Source organism: Sturnira hondurensis, unplaced genomic scaffold, assembly GCF_014824575.4.
Source record: "Sturnira hondurensis isolate 20B ecotype Veracruz unplaced genomic scaffold, ASM1482457v3 Scaffold0022977, whole genome shotgun sequence".
In the NCBI taxonomy this organism is placed as follows: domain Eukaryota; kingdom Metazoa; phylum Chordata; class Mammalia; order Chiroptera; family Phyllostomidae; genus Sturnira; species Sturnira hondurensis.
Window position 1 is genome coordinate 508,540 of NW_028095608.1, and position 21,802 is coordinate 530,341.

The 21,802-nt window shown below is 51.2% G+C and overlaps 1 protein-coding gene across 5 annotated transcripts in view; it reads right to left on the minus strand.

Moving 5' to 3' along the window:
• The window catches only part of TARBP1 (tRNA guanosine 2 -O-methyltransferase TARBP1), a 62,336-nt gene that overhangs the window by 2,747 nt on the left and 37,787 nt on the right, over positions 1-21,802 (minus strand). For 2 of the 5 annotated variants that reach the window (XM_037037345.1, XM_037037344.1), the window contains exons 20-26: positions 21,301-21,421; positions 19,972-20,082; positions 18,195-18,344; positions 15,628-15,714; positions 8,897-9,093; positions 4,858-4,939; positions 2,921-3,092 (exon numbers count right to left, since the gene is read on the minus strand). In XM_037037345.1, coding sequence (XP_036893240.1) covers positions 2,921-3,092; positions 4,858-4,939; positions 8,897-9,093; positions 15,628-15,714; positions 18,195-18,344; positions 19,972-20,082; positions 21,301-21,421 — 920 coding nt within the window. Of the gene's footprint in view, positions 1-2,920; positions 3,093-4,534; positions 4,633-4,857; positions 4,940-8,896; positions 9,094-15,627; positions 15,715-18,194; positions 18,345-19,971; positions 20,083-21,300; positions 21,422-21,802 lie in introns of those variants that run through there. The other 3 variants (XR_005065186.1, XM_037037346.1, XM_037037347.1) reach the window with 3 other exon arrangements.

Below are 21,802 nucleotides of genomic sequence, written 5' to 3' on the forward strand. Positions count from 1 at the left end.
ACAGTAGTGCATTAAATTAGGCTTCTGTGCAGAAATACATTCCTGAAGACAACAGAAGTAGCCTTTATCCTAAATCACTTTACAAGTACTTGGGGGCACATCTCTAAAGTAAAGGACATTTATTCTCTTCCCTAGTCCAGTGAGCTCGCAGACTGTCACCAACCCATCTGGCCACACTCCCTGCTCCAGACTGCTGACCAACCAGCCCAGGAGCACCTGGCTACTGGGGCTGGAAAACGCGCACTGAGAACTACACCAGAGCACTACAGAGAGGGCATGCACGCCCAGAAGGGGGTCGTTAATGTCTGGGGGAGGGAGAGGTGGGTGATGGAAAGGCCCAGGAGGCTCCCAGGAGGGGGCCACGGCCGCACTGTGGTGTTGCTCAGGGGCAGGCGCTGGGTGTGGGAGGTGGCCCGACCTGGGAGGGACACTGTGCGTAGTGATGATGGGTTCATTCTGCAGTGGGAGCCAGTAAAGGACTCGGGAAGGGTGATGACAGAAGTGGTTCTGAGTTCTGGCGAAATCCCTCTTAAAAGCGACGTGGAGCTAAGTTGGGGCTGGAAAACCAGTACGAACTCTTGCACTAGGGCCAGGTAAAGACAGTCCAAATTAAGTCTGCAGGAGGGGCTGCAGGAGGAGCAGCCAGATCACCGAGTACCGGGTGGGCGTGGCAAGAGAGCACACAGGAAAGGAACGGCTTCTATGTGACTGACACTGCCAATGGAGTGTGGAGGAGGCAAGTTTGTCAGAGGTGAATGCAGTTTGGACGTGCTGAGTTCAAGGGGCCTGTGGGGTGCCCAGCAGGCCCAGGGGAGAGGCCGGGCTGAGAAAGACCTGAAAGTTGGGGTGGCACCCATGTGGTTTCAAGCTGTGGAGATCAAACAAGGCAACCAGGCCAATGGAACATTCAGGAGACAGTGATGGCAAGGGCGGGCAGACAAACCGAACTGTGGTGCCCCGCCCTTTGCCAACACACACAAATGGAACAGAAAGACTCCTTCAGCCTCTTCCCCATCCACTGGCAGAACTCAGCCCACGTGTCCGCACATGCCATCCACCCCCTGTCCCTCCCAGTCTCTGCTCAGCCCCCCAGCAGCCTGGCCCCACCACACTGAGGCAACGGCTCTTGTCACTGTCTTTTGCCCCAACCTTCACAGGTACCGCTCTGTTTGGGGGGAGCTCCTCCCCCAAGTCCCTGCCTGACTTGCTCTCACTCCACTTCGGTCTCGGCTCAGAGTCAGCTCCTTGCAAAGGTCGTCTTCAGCCTGGCACTAGCTCTCGGACCTGCTTTCTTTCACAGCTTATTTTACCACCCAACACTGTGTTACGCGCTGGTTGGGGGTTGTCTCCTCTGGGAATGTAAGCTCCATAAGGGCAGGGCCTTGGTCTGTCTAGCACACAGGAGGCCATCCGTCAACCTCTGCTGAGTGAATAAATTTACGGTATACAAGGTCTGTCCAGAAAGAGTCCGGCCATTGTTAATATAACGACAACGGACTGTGCGACATGGATGTAACCTGGCAGCCAAGGAGAGGGGACTGGAATGCACATGAGTGAACAGTGACGACTTCACTGCCCTGTCAGGAGGGGCAGTAACACTGCTGAGCGTGCACGTGTACCATGTGGCTGTCACATTCAAAATGCCTGAGCGAGGAGAGCAACAAAGCTGCAGCACATTGTACACTGAGCTTCAACATTCCTCCAGAACCTACTCGGATGATTCAGAGGCCACAGCTGTGGGCAACTGGTGATCGGCAGCTTCACCACGAAAATGCACCTGCATATGCATCACATCTCATGTACTTTTTTGGTGGAACATCAAATCACCCAGGTCACTCAGCCCCCCACAGCCCAGATTTGGTGCCCTGTGACTTCTGGCTTCTCCCCAAACCCAAATCACCTTTGAAAGGGAAGATATTTCAGACTGTCAAGATTCGGGACAATATGACAGAGCAGCTGATAGCAATTAGGAGAACTGTGTGAGGTCCCAAGGTGCCTACTCTGAAGGAGACTGAGGGGTCACTGTCCTACATACAGTGTTTTTTTATCTTGATCTTCAACAAATGTCTCTATTTTTCACATTACATGGCTGCATACCTTCTGGGCAGGCCTCGTATGTCTTTAAATGCATTAGAGAACCATCTAGAATATCTGATAAAACATGAGCTTTCCTGGCTCTTCTCCAGACCCTGAATTAAACAATCTAAGGTGGGACCCGACCCAAGAGTCTGCCCTTTCAACAAACGGTCTAAGGGGTCTGGATTAAATTTTAGAGAAATTGTAAGCCCAAGTTGGGGGATGAAAAGTCAGGTTGAGGAGGAAAACCAGGAGAGTAAGAAACGAGCCAGTAAACAGAGATCTCACGTATGAGAAGCGAACAGCGTTCTGATTTTCTGAAAGACGTTTCCGTGACAGTTATGGGGTAGGGAGTCGGAACAAGAGCAAATTGTGACAGTGACGAGGACCTGGACTGTGGCTACACAATTATTAAGACCAGTTGTGATTTTAACAGTGGGTGGGGACTTAATCCTTGGACTTTTTAGGGCCCTGGCTGGAAAGGGGAGGAGGAGAGCAGCAGGGGAGAGAGTAACAGATGAGGTGACGTCCAACCAGACCAGGAGGGACTCGAGTCACAGTCCCTGCTTCATTACTGAATGGGACTAGAAATGTCATAATTGGCCACTACTAGCTTTACATGATGAAGTAGATCAGGCTCCCTTTGGCTTTTTATGGCAAAGCCAACGGCCACCTAAAAGTTCGAGTCAAAGTCACACCGCATTTTTCCACTGTCTCTTCCCTAAGTGGAGGAGCAGAGTTTACCACGTCAACGAAAACCTATTACCAACACCTGTTGTTCTAAGTGACTTCATAAGCCCAAGCAAGTCCACAGTGGGGAGGGTAAAAGAGAACTTCCTTTTACCTACGTCCTGCTGAGCCCAGTCACCCGGCCTCAGTTCACGGAGCCGAGTCTGGCACAGGTAGCCCTGAAGCCCAGCAGCTGGAGGAAGGTCAGTGAACCTGGTGAACTTGTCTATGGCGATCCACTCGTCCTCAACAAGGCCTGAGAGGCGCGGAAGGATGTGAAATATGGTCTGGAAAGAAAGTTGTAAAATCTAAATTTTTTCCCTTAAGAATGACGAAGAAATGCATGTTTAAAGCACAACTTATTATTACTAATGTAGTTTCCCAAACTACATCTGATGAAATTGCACAATTCCTATCTTGTAGCAACTATCTATACAATGCAGGCTTCTCTAAGAAACTGGGGGCTTAACTTAGGAGACCTTGAGCGCAGGCAGCTCTTCCTCTCTGCTGTCCCCATGTGTGTAACAAGCCGCCGTGCTCACGGAGGCCGGTCAGGTGGGAAACACTGGCCTTGATCAGCATTTGGAAAGATGCTGCCTAGTGATCACCACTTCTCCATAAGCACTCAAGTTCAAGCTGTTTTGATGCACTTGAAGTTGAAGGCATTTAGCCTTTCTTGGGTTCAACTTCTTCACTTGTACAGTGTGGATAAAATTAGCACATGAAAGAATGTGTTTAGTACACTGCACAATAAACAGTAACTACTTAGCATCATGTAAACAATCCTTACCTATGAGAACTGAAACCAAAAAGCCTCCAGCGGTGAGCAGGCACATGAGAAGCAGAAGCACAAGTAACAAGAGTTTAAAACGAAACAAATGTGGAACAACGTGCAAGTCTTCACATAAGTCTAGAAGGAATATGAATGAACATGGTTTTCTTCATGCAATGTCTGTGTGTAAACTTGAGCATGATGGCTACTAGATCTTCAGGTACTAATATAGCTACACACACGTAAAAAGACAGAATTCTTAAGCAGCATTGATTTTATTGACACCTGTAGTTGTGATTCATAGCACAAAGGAAGAATGAAAGAGGTACGACATGTGAGTGAGGCCAAGGCAGGGGAAGAGCAAAGTGAGGGACTTACTCCTGTGGAGGACTGGACAGAAGGGCTGACCGAACACTGGAGGGTCACTACAGATCCCTTCAGAGAGACGCCGAACAGTGCATTCTGGGCACCCGGGGACACGGAGCAGAGCCGGTTAAAGTACCCGAGAAATCCTAAACAATTTCTGAGACAAAGCAACAGAAAGTGCACACTAATAATGTTCTATGATGAGTATCTCACAATATCCAGATCTGTATTTTTTAAAGGCCAGCTTATTAGTAATCCACCAAAATAATTCACTTGTGCACAGTAGCTAAAGATACCGATACTTCCAAATTCTTTAGGTAAAAAGAACGAGGTCAAGTATTTCAACTTAAAGGGAGAAAGTAATACAATTTCTACAAATTTTAGTAATTTAGATAAGAAGTTAATTGACTTATATGCTAGTTGTAATAGTCATTTTTGTGGTTCTTAAAATTACACAAGCACATTTGGCAAGTGGTGTATCATTTATTTGCTATGCAGTTTCAGTCACCCAAGAACCTAGAAAGGCAATTAACAAAACTGGATCTTTTTGTTTTTTCGTGAACAATGGGTTTCATTACAGCAAAATCTCACCTGCACAAATGTTCTCACTCATTTCCTTTTAATGTCAGAACAGATTTCTGTACAGAGTTAAATATTCCCCTTTCCAGTGTTTACAAGCCCGACCCTGCCTGAGAAACAGAGAGTGAAAATGACTAGCCAGTCATCACTGAAAAAGAGTGAAATGCAAGCAAGTCGTCTGCATGAAGTGACACAATTAAACTAGACAGTGTTAAGGTGAAGTCTGCCAGCAAGGGGAGGGTTAGGGTCCTCATCACCCTTCAACACCTGCGGCAGGAAGGGAGTGTCAGATTAAGCGTGCAGGAGAGAGTGTGTACTCAGTCGTCTCTGCTCACCTCCAGACAGTAATCCTCAAGTGGGTGAAATGTTGCAAAAAAGAAGTGGTCTTGAATGCGCTGCCAGTTCTTCTTGGCGTTCCTAAGGATCGAAGATATGGTGTGAGGTGCAGACAGGGGGAAAGGTCAGCTGTCTTACAGGGGTACTGCAGAATTTAGAGCAAATGGAAAATACTGTGAATTTCATCCTAAGGTTTGTACACCCGTATCTCCACGATCAACCAACTTTAAAAACTGACGCTACATTGGCTCTTTTAAAATGGAACACAGAAGCGGACACCTCAGAGTCCTACAACAAACACCGATCCAACAAGCCTGTGACCCAGGACCATACTACACGCAGAGGCCTGGGCTCCTGGCCAAACGGGCAGCGAAGGGACAACACGGAGCAGCTACCGGACAGACCACTGAAGTGCTGGGGAAAGGGTTCCGAATGGGGACGCTGTGAGAACTCTGGGCTGCGACCCTTAGGTCTCTGGCAGGAGAGCCTTTTTCAGGAGAGAAAACCGTTATGTGAGTCCCTTTCTCTACTGTGAAAATTCACAACACATAGCCAAACTTACCAACTTTCATAAACCGAACAAATGTGATGTGAGCAGCCCTTGAATTCTTAACCCATCTGTCATGTTTAAAAAGGCAAAAGAGGTGAGGATAAAAATACCACAACATGCCTGGCAGGTTCTGGTTTAAATTCACGATCAATGGCCAGAAGTCCCCGGAGTGCCCAGCCCCTCACGGCTGCTGGACAGCAGAGCAGACAGCCATGCCTCCCACCTCTCAGGGTGAGGGTCAGAGACCTGCCCCCTCCCTCTGCACCCATCTTCTTTCCCTTCACTCTCAAGAGTCTCCTGAAAGGACAGCACCCCTGGGTGCACTCTAGATCCCGACCTGAGACTCTGCTGCATGCCCCTCCTCCTGAAGTTTCCTGTCCTCCTGGCCTGTCCTCCTGGCCTCTCCTCCAGCCCACAGCGCCTATCGGCAGGGACTTGGGAGGCAGCCGAGGCCCAGGCACACACTGGAAGAGCTGATGAAGAGACCCCTGTTTCCGGGAGGAATGGCTTTGGCACAGTGGGGGGTGGGGGTGGGGGGCGGCGACGACAGAGAAAGGCAGGGCAGCAGACAGGCTTGTTTCCAGCGCTCCTGTCTGCCCCCCTCAGCTCCCTGACACCTATCTAAACACATCCAAAGTAAAACCAAGGCCCTCCTCTGACTGCACGCCCACCTCCAGCTACTGCTCTTCTTACACTGCCCAGAGGGCGGCTCGAGAATCACCACACAACTTGGCAGTGTTCTACTTTCCTCATCGCCCATTTGTTAAAAAAAGACAAATCATTTCAAATGTTCAAGTAAAGAAAAAAACACCAATGGACCTGTCACAGGATTTAACAAAGGAGAATGAAGGGTCCCAGTGCTTTGCCTCATTTTAATTTGGTTCTGCCCCCGAAGGGCACCACTGAAATGGCCCCAGGTCCTGTGGGGCCCTTGGGCTCTCACTCCTCCTTCCCACAAGCCTGTGCGCTGACCCCACCTCACTCAGCTCACAGCTCTGCCCCAACTCTCCTCCTTCCAGCCCCCCCTCCTCCTCACACTTTCCAAGTTGCAAAAGCAAACCGGGTGATGTCACTCTGGAGCGTGAACTTTGGAGGGCTTCCCCCTTCGCTCCTCAGAAGGCCCATGAGGCCTGCCCTGCCCCGCCCCGCCCCAGTCACCCTCTCTGTTACCAGGGAGCAGAGTCACACTTCCCACCCCCCATGGTCCCCAGCACTCTCTCTGGCCCAGAAGTCATCCCTTCCACTGCGTTTGCCAGCTTCCTGCTCACCCTGCAGACTGCAGCTCACACCAAACCAGAGTCAGCGGTCCGTGCCTTCCCACCAAACCAAGACTTCTTCTAGAGGACTCTCCTTGAATCAAACCTTTTCTTAATTGGTGTGATTATCTGATGTCTGTCTCCACCTGACTGAACTCCAGGAAGAGACAGACCACCTGTCTGCCTGCCACTGGCCTCCAGTCTCCAGCCTGGGCCTGTCACAGAGCCGATGCTGGGGTGCTGGCTGTTCAAGAGCTGCCTCCCGCCAGGCTTGCCCACTCTGGTTGGTTATCTCTACCGCATGGTACTGAGACCGTAAAAAGAATGTGTTGTTTCTCAGAGGAGTGTTTTATTGCTTAATAAAAAATGAGCAGAGCTAATTGTTTGTAGAAAACAAAACACAGCCCCGGCTGGTGTGGCTCAGTGGATTAAGTACCAGCCTGTGAACCAAAAGGTCACCAGTTCGATTCCCAGTCAGGGCACATGCCTGGTTGCAGGCCAGGTGAGAGGCAACCACACATTGATGTCTCTCTCCCTTTCTCCCTCCCTTCTCTAAAAATAAATAAATAAATAAAATATTTTTTAGAAAGTTAAAACACAGCTACGAAGAATTTTGAGCAGGATCAACAACCAACTAAGACATGTCAGTACCAAACAATAAGTGATGGCTGGTCCCAGAGAGAACCACATGCTGACACACAGACCCTATCTGCACGGTAAGAATCCCCTCAAGTCCCCATCCAAAGGGAGGAGTGTGTTCTGTAAAAATATAATTTCACTAAACTGTACATTATAGTACGATTAGGAACAACTTTTGCAGTTTGAGTTTGGCTTATTGCATAACACAGACGTTATCCTGAAAAATAGTAATGTCTGAATCTACTCCCGTGAACGGCTTCAACCAAGCATTCACAAAATGTAAGGAGTGATCGATGTGTGCGCCCCCACACACCGAGACGGAAGGAGGCGTGGCAGGTCACCTGAGACACAGCCAGAGCTCCAGCGGCCAGAACACACCTGGGAAGTCAGGGGTGTGGGCAACACCACGGGAATTCCTGACTTCAAGGACTCTACTGGGACCCGCACTGAAGGCCGACCCTGCACTCTGCACGAGGCGTGAGGGCAGCTCACCCTCCCCGCTCCTCACCCCTCACCTGTAGCTTGTCCTGCCCCCACCTGACGTGCCTCCCCTTCTCGTCCCCTCCCGTCGACTGCATGCAACTGTACTTCAGGTGTTTGCTGAGCTGAGTATCTTTCTCCTGAGCCCCAAACCTGCCCTCCCCACTAATCACTGCAACGCCTCTTCTCAACAACTGTAGCGAAAAGGAAGGTGGACCCAGACCATTATGGCTCCATTGGGTGGGCATCGTCCCACAAAGCAAAAGGCCGACTCAATTCCCAGTCAGGGCCCATGCCTGGGTTGTGGGTTCAGTCCCCGGTCAGTCGGGGTGTGTATGAAAAGCAACTGAACAATGTTTCTCTCTCGCACTGATGTTTCTCTGCCTGCCTGCCTGCTTCCCTCCCTCCCCTTTTCTCTATAAATAAATAAGTAAATAAATAAAATCTTGAAGAAAAAAAAAACAGTAGGTGGGTGGAGGGCTACAGTGCATGGCCATGGAGGTACCTCAGCCATGCACCCCACGAGGCTTGGTCGTGACTCACAAGGGCTGTCTGTACCGAGTGCTAACTTGCTGGTCAAGGCAAAGGCTGATGGCAACATGCTACTGATTTTCCAAACACTATTTAGTATGTCTGACCTGCTGCTTCCAACCTCCACCCATTGGTTTATGTAAGTCAGCTCTTCTGAGCGTGTGAAGGGCAACCTAGTAGTGGATTCTTACTGCCTGGGCCTCTGCAGTGAGAAAACCCAGCACTCCTGGATGGTGACAATCAGCACTAATGACAGAGTGAAAGAGCACCACCTCAGAGGCGGGGCAGTCAGCCCAGAGACCAGGACACTGGGGACTCCATGTGCGGTGACCTCCCCCCAGAAGCGGCTTTATGAGACCCTGGGTCAGGTGCGCCTCCCATTCCACCCACAGCAGCCATATTTCAGCAGGTCAAGATGGAGCCGCCAACCATCTGTAATTAAGCTGCATCACACTGGGCCACGTCAGCTCTGCCTCATCCACATGACATTACGATGAGCTGAGACAGGGTGCCTATGACGAGCCATCCCCTGTGCCACCAGGAGGATGGCTGCCGGCCACGGGCCCTTGCCCTGCTCCTTACCCTGCTCCGTGCATGTTCTCCACTTGACTGAGGCTGGACTCGATCACGGGCATCATGGCGTCTACGTCATCCACCTGCCACGTCTTACACATGGCCCAGATTTTCTTCAGAGCCACCAGCGCATACAGCCGGACGCTGAAGTTGTGGCTGAGGCCCCACCGGAGCACGACGCCCAGGGCCCGCTTCAGGAGGGCCTTCTGCAAAGAGAGGAGGGCAGTTCTTCACGTGGGCCATTCGTCCCCGACTGATGACGGAGGACAAGGTCAGCGCTGACGTCCCCGCATTCGCATTAGCGGGACTCCCCACCTCTTCCTGAGCCAGACGGGGCGCACTGGCATCACAGTCCCCAAGAGAGAACCCCCAGCACTTTGCCCAAGATGCTGCGGTGGTGCCCCACCTCCCAGACCTAGGCAAGGTGGCCGGGGGTTTTTAGGCTGACTACTCTGAGACCACAATGTCTGAAAACCACGGCCCCACCCCCAGCTTGTCTGGGGCTGGAAACATTAGATCCCCTCAGGAGCCCCGCTTTCCGTGAACTTGGAGGCACTTCCACAGCCAGGGGTCCCTCCCTGTCGGGACTCTGAACTGCTCTGCTGTCCCCAGTGGCGACCCTGCACCCACAAAGCACCTCAGGGTGGCAGGGAATAAAAGCAATGTGGGAAGCAAAGTGGGAAGAAAAGCAACAAAGTTTAAGCTTCCCCAGCGCTTGCAGCCTGGGGAGGTCACGCAGCGCCAGTCCCGGATTTTAAAATGACACGGCTCAGCCCAGAGCGAAGGGAAGTGACATGTCGATGTGGACTCGGATGGGCTCCAACGTCTAACACACAGCCAGGTGCCCCGTCGATGCTCCCACCGAGTGGCAGCCCACAGGGAGGGAACTGGCGGACTGAAGACCACCACGCCGCTTTCTCGGGGGGCGGACTGCAGACGTGCATAATCCTCTTTATTGCCCTCTTTTCCTCGACACGTCCTTGACACTTACCAAAGGCCCCAGTCCCCCCAGCATGCCAAGGACGCTGCTGGGACACAAACACACACACACACAACTGTAACACACACACAACCATCCCGCTGTGATGAACGACATGGACAAACGTTGCTTGCAGCTGAGCAGGTTGGGCAGAGTGGCCAGTCAGGCCCAGCTAAGAGGGGCAGCATTGCAGAGGAGAAAATGCACCGGGCTGGCAGGGGAAGCAGGGGGAGCAACGGAGCAGCAGAGGGAATGGCAGCTTCTGAGTGACACACTGAGTCTGAGCCCTAGTCTAGGAGGCAGAGAATGGGGCAGGCTGACACATTCATGTCTCTCTTGGCCACTAGGATGTAGGCAAAGCCTGAGTTTGTTTACTGAAGAACCCCCAGGGCCTAGAGCATCACACACACACACAAAGTACAGATGCTACCATGAGGGAGGGGGAGGAGGCAAAACCACTGGGACCGTGTCACAGCGCCCGCCCCACAGGGCCTTGCCGCCAGCCCCATTCGCTCCACCCGCCTGGTCTCCGCTCACCTCCAGACCCGAGTCCGTCCTCCCTGCTCCCTCAGGCTTCCCCCAGCAGGACCCCTGCTCCCTCCCCTGACCGGCCTCACAGCTCTCCTCCCTCCTAGCCCCTCCTCCTCTCCACCCAAGTGCTCGCTGGGACCTCCTACCCGGCATTCCCACCTTCTTAAGGCGCAAGAGCAGCTGCACCCCCTGCCCCATCTTCAGTGTGACTTCCAGACAGTCCCTCCTCCTCCTCCATCACGTAAAAACCACAATCCCCCATTCTGTGCCCAAAGCCATGCCCCAGACCTCATCATAAAACTTCTCTGCTCTTCTCTCTAACGTGCTAAAACCAGGCGTTCCAACTCCTGACCGGGAGCGCCTCTCCCCACTCTCCCTGCTCCTGAGCACCCGGGCATCACTGCAGCAGATTCATCCAGCTGCCACCCCTGCTGCCCAGCGCATGGATGAAGCCCTGAGCTCCTGACCTTGCTCTCCTCAGACCGTGCTCCCAGCCCTCTGCTGCTCCTCCATCTCCTCCCCTTTAAGTGCTGGTGTCCCCAGCTTCTGTGCTGGGCGTCCTCATCTTCTCAGGGGGCACATCCCTGTGGGGGCCGTGTTCGTGTCCCTGGCTCTGACCCACCTACAGTTCCCAGACTGTGGGCCACAGCCACTTCTCTTCCCTTAGTTGAACTTGTTCTTGAGCTAACTGTAGACGACAATACACAGATCCTGAGCCTTACACACGGTCCGGTTCCCCTGGTGGTACCGTTGGGTAGCACAGGCAGTAAATGGGTAAGGAAGAGGGAGATGTGTCCCCGTTGGCTCAGCAGCCCAGAGCCCCGTCCGATGAGAGTGCCCCGGGTGTCCACACAGCATGAGCAGGGACAGCGCAGGAGGAGGGGAGTGCTCAAGACTCTGCTGGGAAAGGAGCCTCTGTAGCAACTTCACTAAGACAAAGGGCCTTTACCAGCTGAGAAAGCAGGCCTTGGTGGCTGTGCCGTATTCCCAAGGTTTAGAAGGGGAGAAGGAGGGGCACCTAGAGGCTGACTAGCATACAGCCCCTGAACCCCAACAGTTGGTGCACTCGGGTTCTACCCACTTGTAGCCTCGGCTCAAGTGTGTAGAACACACTGACACACTGACAACTTTCTCCCCTCCACACATGGGGCACTCAGACCGCCGGGTGTCAGCCTGCAGTTTCACGCTCATCTGTGCTCATAGATGCACCTGCAGTCTCGTTCCCACCACGCATGCTGTCTCCAGTTTGAATTTGTCTGTTGACAGCGACCCAAGAACCGAGNTGGGTAAGGAAGAGGGAGACGTGTCCCCATTGGCTCAGCAGCCCAGAGCCCCGTCCGATGAGAGTGCCCCGGGTGTCCACACAGCATGAGCAGGGACAGCGCAGGAGGAGGGGAGTCCTCACGACTCTGCTGGGAAAGGAGCCTCTGTAGCAACTTCACTAAGACAAAGGGCCTTTACCAGCTGAGAAAGCAGGCCTTGGTGGCTGTGCCCTATTCCCAAGGTTTAGAAGGGGAGTAGGAGGGGCACCTAGAGGCTGACTAGCATACAGCCCCTGAACCCCAACAGTTGGTGCACTCGGGTTCTACCCACTTGTAGCCTCGGCTCAAGTGTGTAGAACACACTGACACACTGACAACTTTCTCCCCTCCACACATGGGGCACTCAGACCAGCCATGCAGTTTCACGCTCATCTGTGCTCATAGATGCACCTGCCGTCTCGTTCCCACCACGCATGCTGTCTCCAGCTTGAATTTGTCTGTTGACAGTGACCCAAGAACCGAGGAACAAGCTCAGGTGGGCAGTGCTCCTGGCTCGGACAACTCCCCATCACAGAAATGCTGGCAAGCAGCAGCACGACCAGGACAGCGACATCGACATCACCCAGCCCGCTGATGCCACTGCGGTTTACCCAGTTTCCTTTGTAGTTGTGTCTGTGTGTGTGTGCTGGACTTGTGTTGCGTTCCCGACAGCGTCACCACGTGTGAGTACGTGTAGCCACCACCACGGTCAGGACACTGCCCAGCCCCCACGCCCGTGGTCCCTCCTGTGCCCTTTCTGACCTCACCGCCTCCTTCCCACACCCCTCCCCCCAAGCTGCTTCTGGTGTGACTGGCAGTGTCTGAAAAACATTCGAATGTCATTTTTTAACTTTTTCAGAAATATCTGAATCTTAATGTCACATTTTAGCCGCAGAAACAGGACCTGGCTGCTAAGGCAGAAACGGCCCTTCCTCACAGATCTCAGGAAGCACAGAAGGAGCAGACTCTGGGCTCTCAGCTGGGCCACCAGGAGCCATGCCGCGACCCGGCTGCCACCCTCTCAGGATCAAGAGCCTCCAGCACTGCCCATGCCAGGCCCGGCCTCCCGCTACCCACACAAGCCCAGTGCTGAGCCCGCATCTCTGAAGCTCTCAGACTCCAGGATGTCAGCTGGGCCTGCCTCCACAGAACACACCCCCCCACCAAAGGGGGCTCAGGTGTGCGCCACCTGAAGGCTTGGCTGCGGGAGTGCTGACAGATAGGGTCGGTGGCTCCCCAACCCCAGGGGTCCCCAGGGGTGGCCCTGTGTGCCGCAGGCCTTCCAGCCTCCCCTTGTCGAAGCACCTGGCACTGCCGTGTTACTCACAGTCAGGAGTCGGCATCCGCACAAGTCACGTAACAGGGAGCTGAAGGAATGCCATCCAAGTGCCGGGGTACGTGCCCCCCACCCCCCGATTTCTCACCAGGCTTCTCAACCTTAATCCTCAGTCTGGGCTTTATTCTGCTCTGCTCCGTTTTCCTCACCTCCTTCTCCTGTCCCAGGGTCCCAGCCAGGCCACGTGACATTTAGCTGCTGGGACCCCACCCTCCCCTTGGCGGTGACAGTGTCTAGAACTCTCCTTGTGATTCAAGTCAGGTCTGGGGCACAGAAAAGGTCAGGGATTGTGCAGACTGGCCCCTGACTGGGTTCGGGCCATGATTCCACGGGGGCCTTGGTGGTGGGGGAGGGGACCACAGATGCCATCTTCCTCACGTCCCATCAAGGGGACCCACCCCCAGCAGGACTGACCACTGTGGCAGGCCCCGCTGTGCGGCCACCACCCCCAACACCTGCCCTCCACTCGCTGGAAACAAGTCCCCAGTGCGGCCCTCACTAGCGGTGGGGTACCCGCCTCCTCCTGGGGGGCAGGGTGCCTGCACGAATTACCAGAATTCTGCACAGGAGGTTTGTCATCTGGTTTATCTATTCACTGACCCCTCCATTTATTTTTATCAGTGTGGACTCACAGGTACTTACTGTATACTCGGGGTTGTAATCCAGTGTTACTGTACTCATTGTGTTGCTCGAGCTGTTTCGGTCTCAGCCACGGGGAACCCATCCTAGGTGTCTGTGTGTCTGTGTGTGTCTACATGTGTGTGGGAAACGTTTCCTGATTCCTGGCACTACAAGACACTCCAAGTTTATCTTCTGTATTGTCTGCCCCAGTTGTACAATCTGCCGTTTCTCCAAGGAGCCCTGGTTCCTTCTGAGACAGAACGGGCGCTGGGTGTATACTACCTGTCAAGTGAAGAAAGCCCACAACCACCCGCGGTAGGGAGGACAGTCCTGCAACGGCGGCACCAACCCAGGGCGCGCCGTGCTGCCCTGCCTGGTCGGCAGCGTCTCTTGTGCTGGCCGCCAGGCTCACCCTCTGAGCGGCCGCCCGGCCGCCCACAGCCAGGGCGTCGTGGCTGCCCTTCTCCCCGAGCTTCCCGAGCGCACACAGGACCCTGACCTCTGCCCTGCCGGACAGCAGGTTGGAAGCTTATCTGACTGTGCAGCAGGGACGGCACTCACAGGTTAAGTGACAAAGGGCACACTGTGAAGAAAACGGAAAGCCTCCCACGACTGTCCCCAAGAAGTCTCGGAGAAAAAACGCATTCATTCATCCATCAAGTAACAGTGGTCTCTGCGGACTGGAAACGGAGACTCGCAACGTGAAGGAGCTGGGTCTTCACTGCGGTGCCTCAGTCTAGATTTTGTTTTTCCCAGAAGATGTTGAAATTGAGACTATTCTATTCCATTAATCAGCATTCCTTTTTTGGATGTTTTAACCATTTAAAATAAACCTGAAATATCTAATATACGGCAAGTACAGAAAGGGCTTAATTGAAGACTGCCACGCTGCTCATACCAGATCTAACCGGCATCTCTAAGGCGGGCTCGTTGTCAGAATGTGTCTAAACTCACCCCAGCTCTCATCCCCGCCTCCCACACGCGCCGGCAATAATGCAGTGTGTCTATCACCTCTCAACAGACTGTACGCAAAGTTCCCTCTGTGCGTATTTAAAACGGGAGTAACATTTAATGTTGGCGGGTGCTAGAGCTTTCTTGAAACCGACACATGGCCATCAGGCCAACAGACTCTGTAGGATGCCATCAATTTAAGATTATCGAGATTCCGGAGGTTACCAGGGGGCGGGGAGAAGGGCCCGTTGGGACTGACAAAATCGGCTAACAACTACGTCTGAGTGTCACCACTGTTTAAAGACAAGCACACACTGAGAAATCTAGAAAACCATTTTCCCCTATACTTTTACTTCACGTTCAGCACTAAACGACACTTCTCATTTCACACACCAAGTTTCTCCTAAAGCTTTCAACAGACCTGTCTTCTCCACAGATGCAACAATCCAGCATCTACTGGAAACTTTACCTGCAGGTTTCCTCAATGCTTCACAGCTGCCACAGTGAAGACGAGCCAGGGTTAGCGGGGATCTCTGCTGACCTAGGAGCCCCCTGAAGTGCTTGCCCGGAACCTGGGAAGGGCGTGGCCTCCACACGCCCTGATGGCGGTCATGTTCATCAACCATCAATCTTACCCAACTGGTCTCGGTACTTTGACCGTAAGTTTCTCGGTACAAGTGTTTGTAAAGTAAGTATGCCAGTCAGGAACAGTGAAATGCAATAGGAGAAGTCCTATTTAAATAGTCACCCTTAAATACTTGTATAAAATTAATAATAATATCCCTGGCTGGTGTAGCTCAGCAGATTGAGCTCGGGCCTGCAAACCACATGATCACGGTTCGATTCCCAGTCAGGGCACATGCCTGGGTTGCAGGCCAGTTCCCAGTAGGGGACGCACAAGAGGGAACCATACATTGATGTTTCTCTCCCTCTCTCCTTCCCCTTCCCTCTAAAGATAAATAAATTTATATAATTCTATTCTGACAGTCAAGTATAAACTCTTCTTACAATTTAAACTCACCTTTTCTGGAATATTTTGAGTAATGATGTCGAAATGTGACAAAACTGATAAGAATGTACAAATGCTTGTTTTCAGATGTTCTTCCCCCTGAAAACAATCAGACAAACAGAACGGTCATTCGAGGCTCACTGTGGTCCTGCCGACGCCACAGGGCCCAGGAGGGAGGCAGTCTCCCCCACCCACAGCCTGGTGGGGACATGGGATTAAAAACAAAGACAGAAAAGTAACTTCCCAGAGCCAAATACCTGTGTACACAACAACCAGCAGACACCACCAGGTACTAACTAGTCTCCTGTGAGGGGAGCGCTGTGGTTGGGGTGCACCCCTTCAGGTGAGAGGTGAGGCCGGCAGGATGAGAGGGAATGGCCAGAGGGGAGCAGGGAGGAGAGAACAGGGGGCCAGTGAGCAAGACAGAGACACAGAGGTGAGTGGAAGGCGAAGGCAGTGACCCGGGGAACTGCAGGGACAGGGCTCAGACATCAAGTGCGGCCTTGTGGACGACTTTGAAAAGCAGCGAGGGAGACCTATGTGAGAGCGGAATTCGGAAACCTCCCCCAAATAGTCGTTTGGGATGAACCCCTGACAGATGCCAGGCAGACTGCAGAGAGACTCAGAGCAGCTCAGGGTGCCGGAGGGGGGGGTGGCGGAGGAGGTGGGAAAGCCCAGCATGGAAGTTGGACACTCGGGAAGCCTGAGTGTGACCGTGAGGGAGGGTGAGAGCCGGAGAGAGTTCAGTGTGGGCCCCATGAACAGAGGACGGAACGTGAGTGTGCTTAGTGGACCAGCCTCCACGGCTGTGGTGCAGTAGCCACCACGCCCCCATTCGCTCCTGTTTTCTAGTCTGATTCTGCGGCATCCTGGGAGCATCCCAGTGGCCTTCCAGGCCTTCTTCAAGCTGCTGACTGCCTCCTCCTCCCCCACTTCTGGTCCACGGCCCATCTCTGACTCACTGGGCCAAACTTGCTATATTTCCTTACCGTGAACACCACTGACTGATGTTCACAGCCAAAGGTCTGAAGAGGAATTACAAGGCCTGAAAGCTCTTTGTGAAATAGGGAGACCAACAGCCAGGTCACTGGGCACATGAGAGGCGGGGTGGCTTGGGATTCCAGAGGCAGCCTGACCCACCAGAGAGCAGACGAGACAGACAAGGTTAACAACCCGCAGGTCTGAGAAGCACTACAAGAAAGACTGACGGGACACTGCCCTCCATTCATGGACCCGAGGGGGAGAGGAAGAGCCAGCAGCGGAAGCCTGAGGTGTGAAAAGGAACGTGCTTCTGCACAAGTGACATGCGAACACTCCACCCTGACTCTCATGACGGAGGGTGACGTGGCTCCTGGAGCCTGGGAGAATGAAGGTCAATAGGAAGGGGCCAGAAGTTGTCATCGGTTCTGCTGTACGTGGATGAAGCTGACAATGTGAGGAGGGCTGGAGATGCTGAGCCCGCGGAGACGGGATGACGAGCACAGGGAGCGCAGGAAGAACAGCTTTGGGCTGAATGATGCTGCGTTAGACAAAAGCACGACAGAAAGCAAGCGTGAAAGGGCCAGAGACAGCCGGCAGCGTACCGGGAGGGGCAGAGGCACACGGCGGTGACCGCCAGCTGTGGGGCAGCTGCTGCGACAGTGGCGAGGCAGGGGAAGCAGAAGGAGAGAGGCCCTCCGCTCTGCTGCTGCTCAGGGAGTCCTGGGAGTATGAGCTCTTGGAGAACGGCGCGGACCCCGCAGTTTCAGGGGGGCAAGACAAAGGCAAAGAGCACCGGTTCTCAAAGTTTAGTCATGCAGGAACGGACGCCAGGATGGTGGCTGGATGGAGGAGAATTCATCAGATTAGAGTGAAGATTTCAGAGTAAAGCCAGTGAAGGAAATGCAAACACTATTCTTCCCCTGAAACTGGAAGGAAGAAACAGAAAGGGAAACAGGCACAGAGTAGAAGGTCACAAAGGGAGTGTGAACTTGGGACCACGGGGCTAGTGTTTAGAAATAATTCGTTATTTGTCAGGGAGCTTGCATTGTAAACTCCATCACTAATCTTAGTATCAACTCCTTAAAAATGGTTTCAAGATGCAAGAAATGTTGGGGAGGGCGGGGCCGGGGTGTGGGTGAGGCGTAGACGGAAGAAGAACGGGAAGGCACTGAGGTCACGGGGTTCCCCCCTAGCCCCTCTACTTGGGTAATATTTGAAATCTCCCCACCAAAAGTTTCTTCACAATGTAAGGGATGCCCTTAACTCTTTACCATTCTTATCTCTGAGACCAAACACACACATTTCTTGGTAAGTAAGACAGTAGAACACACCCATTTCTCTCAACTCCTAATAGCAAAAGCCGTTTCCGTCCTTCCTTTGTTAGACGGAAGAGCTCTCGAAACTGCAACAGTAAGCTCGGGCTGTGCCAGGGATGGCTGTCTCCTACACCAATTCAGGTCTTGAAAACACAGTTTACGAGTCAATACATTGGAGACAGGACAACTGCTAGTCAAAATGGCTAATTAGAGCAACATAAATCTCCCAGCACAGCCCGCATCTTTCGTGATTTAGAAAAAATATGAAAAATCTTTACTTACGTAAGAAAAGCAATCCCAGAACTTCGGAAGAAATTGAGGGAACTTATGAAGGATCAGTATGATGACCCATTCTATGTAATACTTTATGGATGCCTGATTGTTGCTGAAGCCAGCCTGGAAAATCTTGTCAATGATTCTATTCAAGAAATTCTGGGAAAAATAAAATTCAGAAATTAAGTGGTGTTATGATTATTGTTTTCAGTTTCTTTTTACTGAGATATAATTAATGTATAATACTGTATAAACCTAAGGGATAAAAATGTTGATTTGATAAAAATGTTACATTTACATATCATGATAATACGACCACCATGGCATTAGCTAATGCCTCTATCATGTCACCTAGTGATCATTTCTTTTTTGTGCTGGGAATAATTAATATCTAATCTCTTAGCAACTTTGAAAAGGGTTATTAGTGTTGACTTAAAAAATAGTCATCATTGCCCTGGTTTAGGTCAGTGGATTGAGCGAGGGCCTGTGAAGCAAAGGGTCACCGGTTCGATTCCCAGTCAGGGCACATGTCTGGGTTGCAGGCCAGGTCCCCAGTAGGGGACACGTGAGAGGCAACCACACGTTGATGTTTCTCTCCCTCTCTTTCTCCTTCCCTTCCCCTCTCTCTAAAAATAAGTAAATATAATATATTAAAAAAATAAAAAATAGTCATCATTAAAAAAAACACCTTGAAGTTTTATTATAAGTAACTATTGAATTTACCACTCTGCAAACAATGACCCTAATACCTGTCAAATGAAACATGGTAACGAGGCACTTTAACAGAGTTCTTCATGTTTTACTTGGACATCTATTCTGTGAGAAAGGCTTTTATTCTCCGTATTTTTACAGGGAAAAGAAAAGATTCTGAGAGTTAACTATCTGCCCCAAAGCCACGTATCTAGTATACAGCAGCAGTCAGAGTCAGATCAAGACGCCCTAGGATGGATGACAGGCTGGAGCCGGTAGGGGGCAGGCGAGCCTGGGAGGGGCTGAGCTGGGCCTCGGGTTTGCTGGACTGCCTCCTCCCACCCCTCCTCCCTGCCCACACAGCCTCCCCAGCTCTGACCTAGGCCCTGACTCCAAAATCCTCCTCCCACCTGGCCCAGTGCTCTTAGAAATCACACTTAGAACTGGGCAACTGACGGTCTCTAAGTAGCAGGTAAAAAGCACATTATCTCCTCATACAAGCACACAAAAACATGTATCATGTATACTTCTTTACTTTAAAGAAGAAGAATTCATCTTAAAAGAATTTCTAATCAGTAGCTGGGGAGCAAAAAAGCCCGTTTTGAGCCCCCACGACAGTAGCATAAAGCAGAGCATGACTTTAGGCTTGACTTGGTTTGGGATTTTGCCCGCACTGGCTGTGCTACTTTCCTGGGGGACACGCCCTGTGGTTTCTGGACCGAAAACAGTGCTGGGCCGCAGATGGTGCAGGACACTCACACTCCCAACCAGCTCAACTGGTGCAAATGAGGAGTTAAGTATTTAGATTTTCTAATCAGGTGCCACATGAGACGTTAGACACTCACAGTATTTCACTAAAATATTAAAAGAAGAATACTCAAGGGGGCCAGGTAAACAGGTGTCTGACTTATTCCTGCAATACCTAATTGCCTTAGTATTCTTTCCATTAAAAAAAAGTTTTGAATAACTTCAAGAACTAAAGAATAAATTTTAAGAAGAATACTTTCTCTATTTTAAAATAGTACATGACAGTGTCTACTAAATAGTTTATTCATGTGGAAATAAGCTTAATGTACAAGTATAATAAATCTTATACCTGATCAAATCTGGGGAAAAGCACGAGCAGAACCTGCCACACTCGGTTTTTCACTCTGTGTTGTTGAGAGTTCACATAGTATCTCGTTCTGGACGTGGACACCAGCTCATCCTGGGGGCAGGGGAGGGAATTTACATAAAATCACTCACTGGATTTGTGATTCATGAAAACCAAATGCATGGTGACTTCACACTCAGAAGGTCAAATTGGCACAGGAGCCCTTGTCCTCCAAAAGGCAGAAAGTGTAAGAGAGCCAATTCTTTAGTTTTCAAAAAAACTGCACTTAGTTGCTTATCTGCTTTTAAAATCAGAAAAGGAAGTATGTAACTGTATGCGGTATGAAAGTCTTCGGAAGGACACTATTCCATTGTGGCCAGTTAAGGGGGACATGGGGCTGTGTGGTGGGAGGAGACGCAGGTATGGGATGTGTCTCACCAATAGGCACTTCTCCTTTTATGTCCCTTCGTCTCATGTAAGTTCAAAATACGCATCTGCCATTGGATGAAAACGCCAGGAAGACAGGCTGCGGGAAGCGGACCGGCGCTGCCCGGGCCAGGCAGAGAGGGGCAGCCGCTAGCCTCCCGCACTGGCAGAGCTCGCATCCATCACAGTGCGCATGTGCGCTCTGCGTGGTGGGGTCCCTGCTGCGGTCAGTTCTACTGGTCCTTCAGGAGACCAGCGAAACGCCGCTTCCTCCGAGACAGCGCTCCTGACACCCACCATGCAAAGGAGGACATTTGGGCATAAAAATACCTCCTGGGTTTCATAAAACAAAGCCAACAAATGTATGGTGAACACTGCATTTCAGAGCAGGCGACTCAGCGGGTCGCACGGTTACCTCCGGGGTCAGGCGCTGCATCTGCCTCCTCTGCCCCCGCACGCATGCTGAGCTGACCCTGACCTTACCGCGCTCTCTCTTCTCCCAGCTTTACTAAACCCGCCCCTCAGACACTGTCGTGCTCATTTACCAGTGCCTTTACAGACAAAAAAACTGTTCACATTATGCCAGTTCCTACATTATTACCTTTTCACTCTTGTTTACATGAAACAATGTGAAGATATATCACTCTAAATCCAACTGGTTTTGACTGGTTCTGGAAAATACCCAGAGGGAAGTTCAGATAGTTCAGGGAAAACATTCTCCTTCTCTGAACCAAACTTGAGTTGGACAATTACTAGCCAACCTTTAAATAAAAATATGGAACATAAATCTCATTTTTTTTCTCGATAAAAATATTTAAAACACAAATTTCGTCACCATAAATGTTAGATTTTGACTTAACCATACAACAAAGATTCTTTAAAGTAAAAAAAAAAAAGCATATTTACTTTATCTAACAGCTTGACTGCAAGATCCTCCGTGAACAGTTTATGAGACATGTTGGAGCCGTCTAACAAACACAGGAATTTGACAGCGCAAATTCGGACGTAATGGTCCTCTCTTTGGGTACTAAAAGCGTAAAACGACAGACTAGGTTAAGACATTTTCAAAGCAGAAAAATACCTCAAAATTAGTTTCAAAATATCAAAACAAATATCAAAACCTTCCGAAGTTTTCTAAAATTAAGTAGGTCCATAATTAATGCAATGCTTGTTAATTCAGTACAAACATTGGAAGATAACAAATCTATCAAAAGGACAGCCTGTACAGAAAGTCTGAACAGGCACAAATTCGCCCAGGTTTCTGGAAAAACCATGCATGCACAGCTGACTCTGGGCTTATGATATCTTATCAGTGGACAAAACAAACCAGCGCTCACAAGGCTATTCCTGAGTGAGGACCATGGACAGCTCCGAGCCCGGACAGCTCCGACCCCTGGGGGCAAGACTC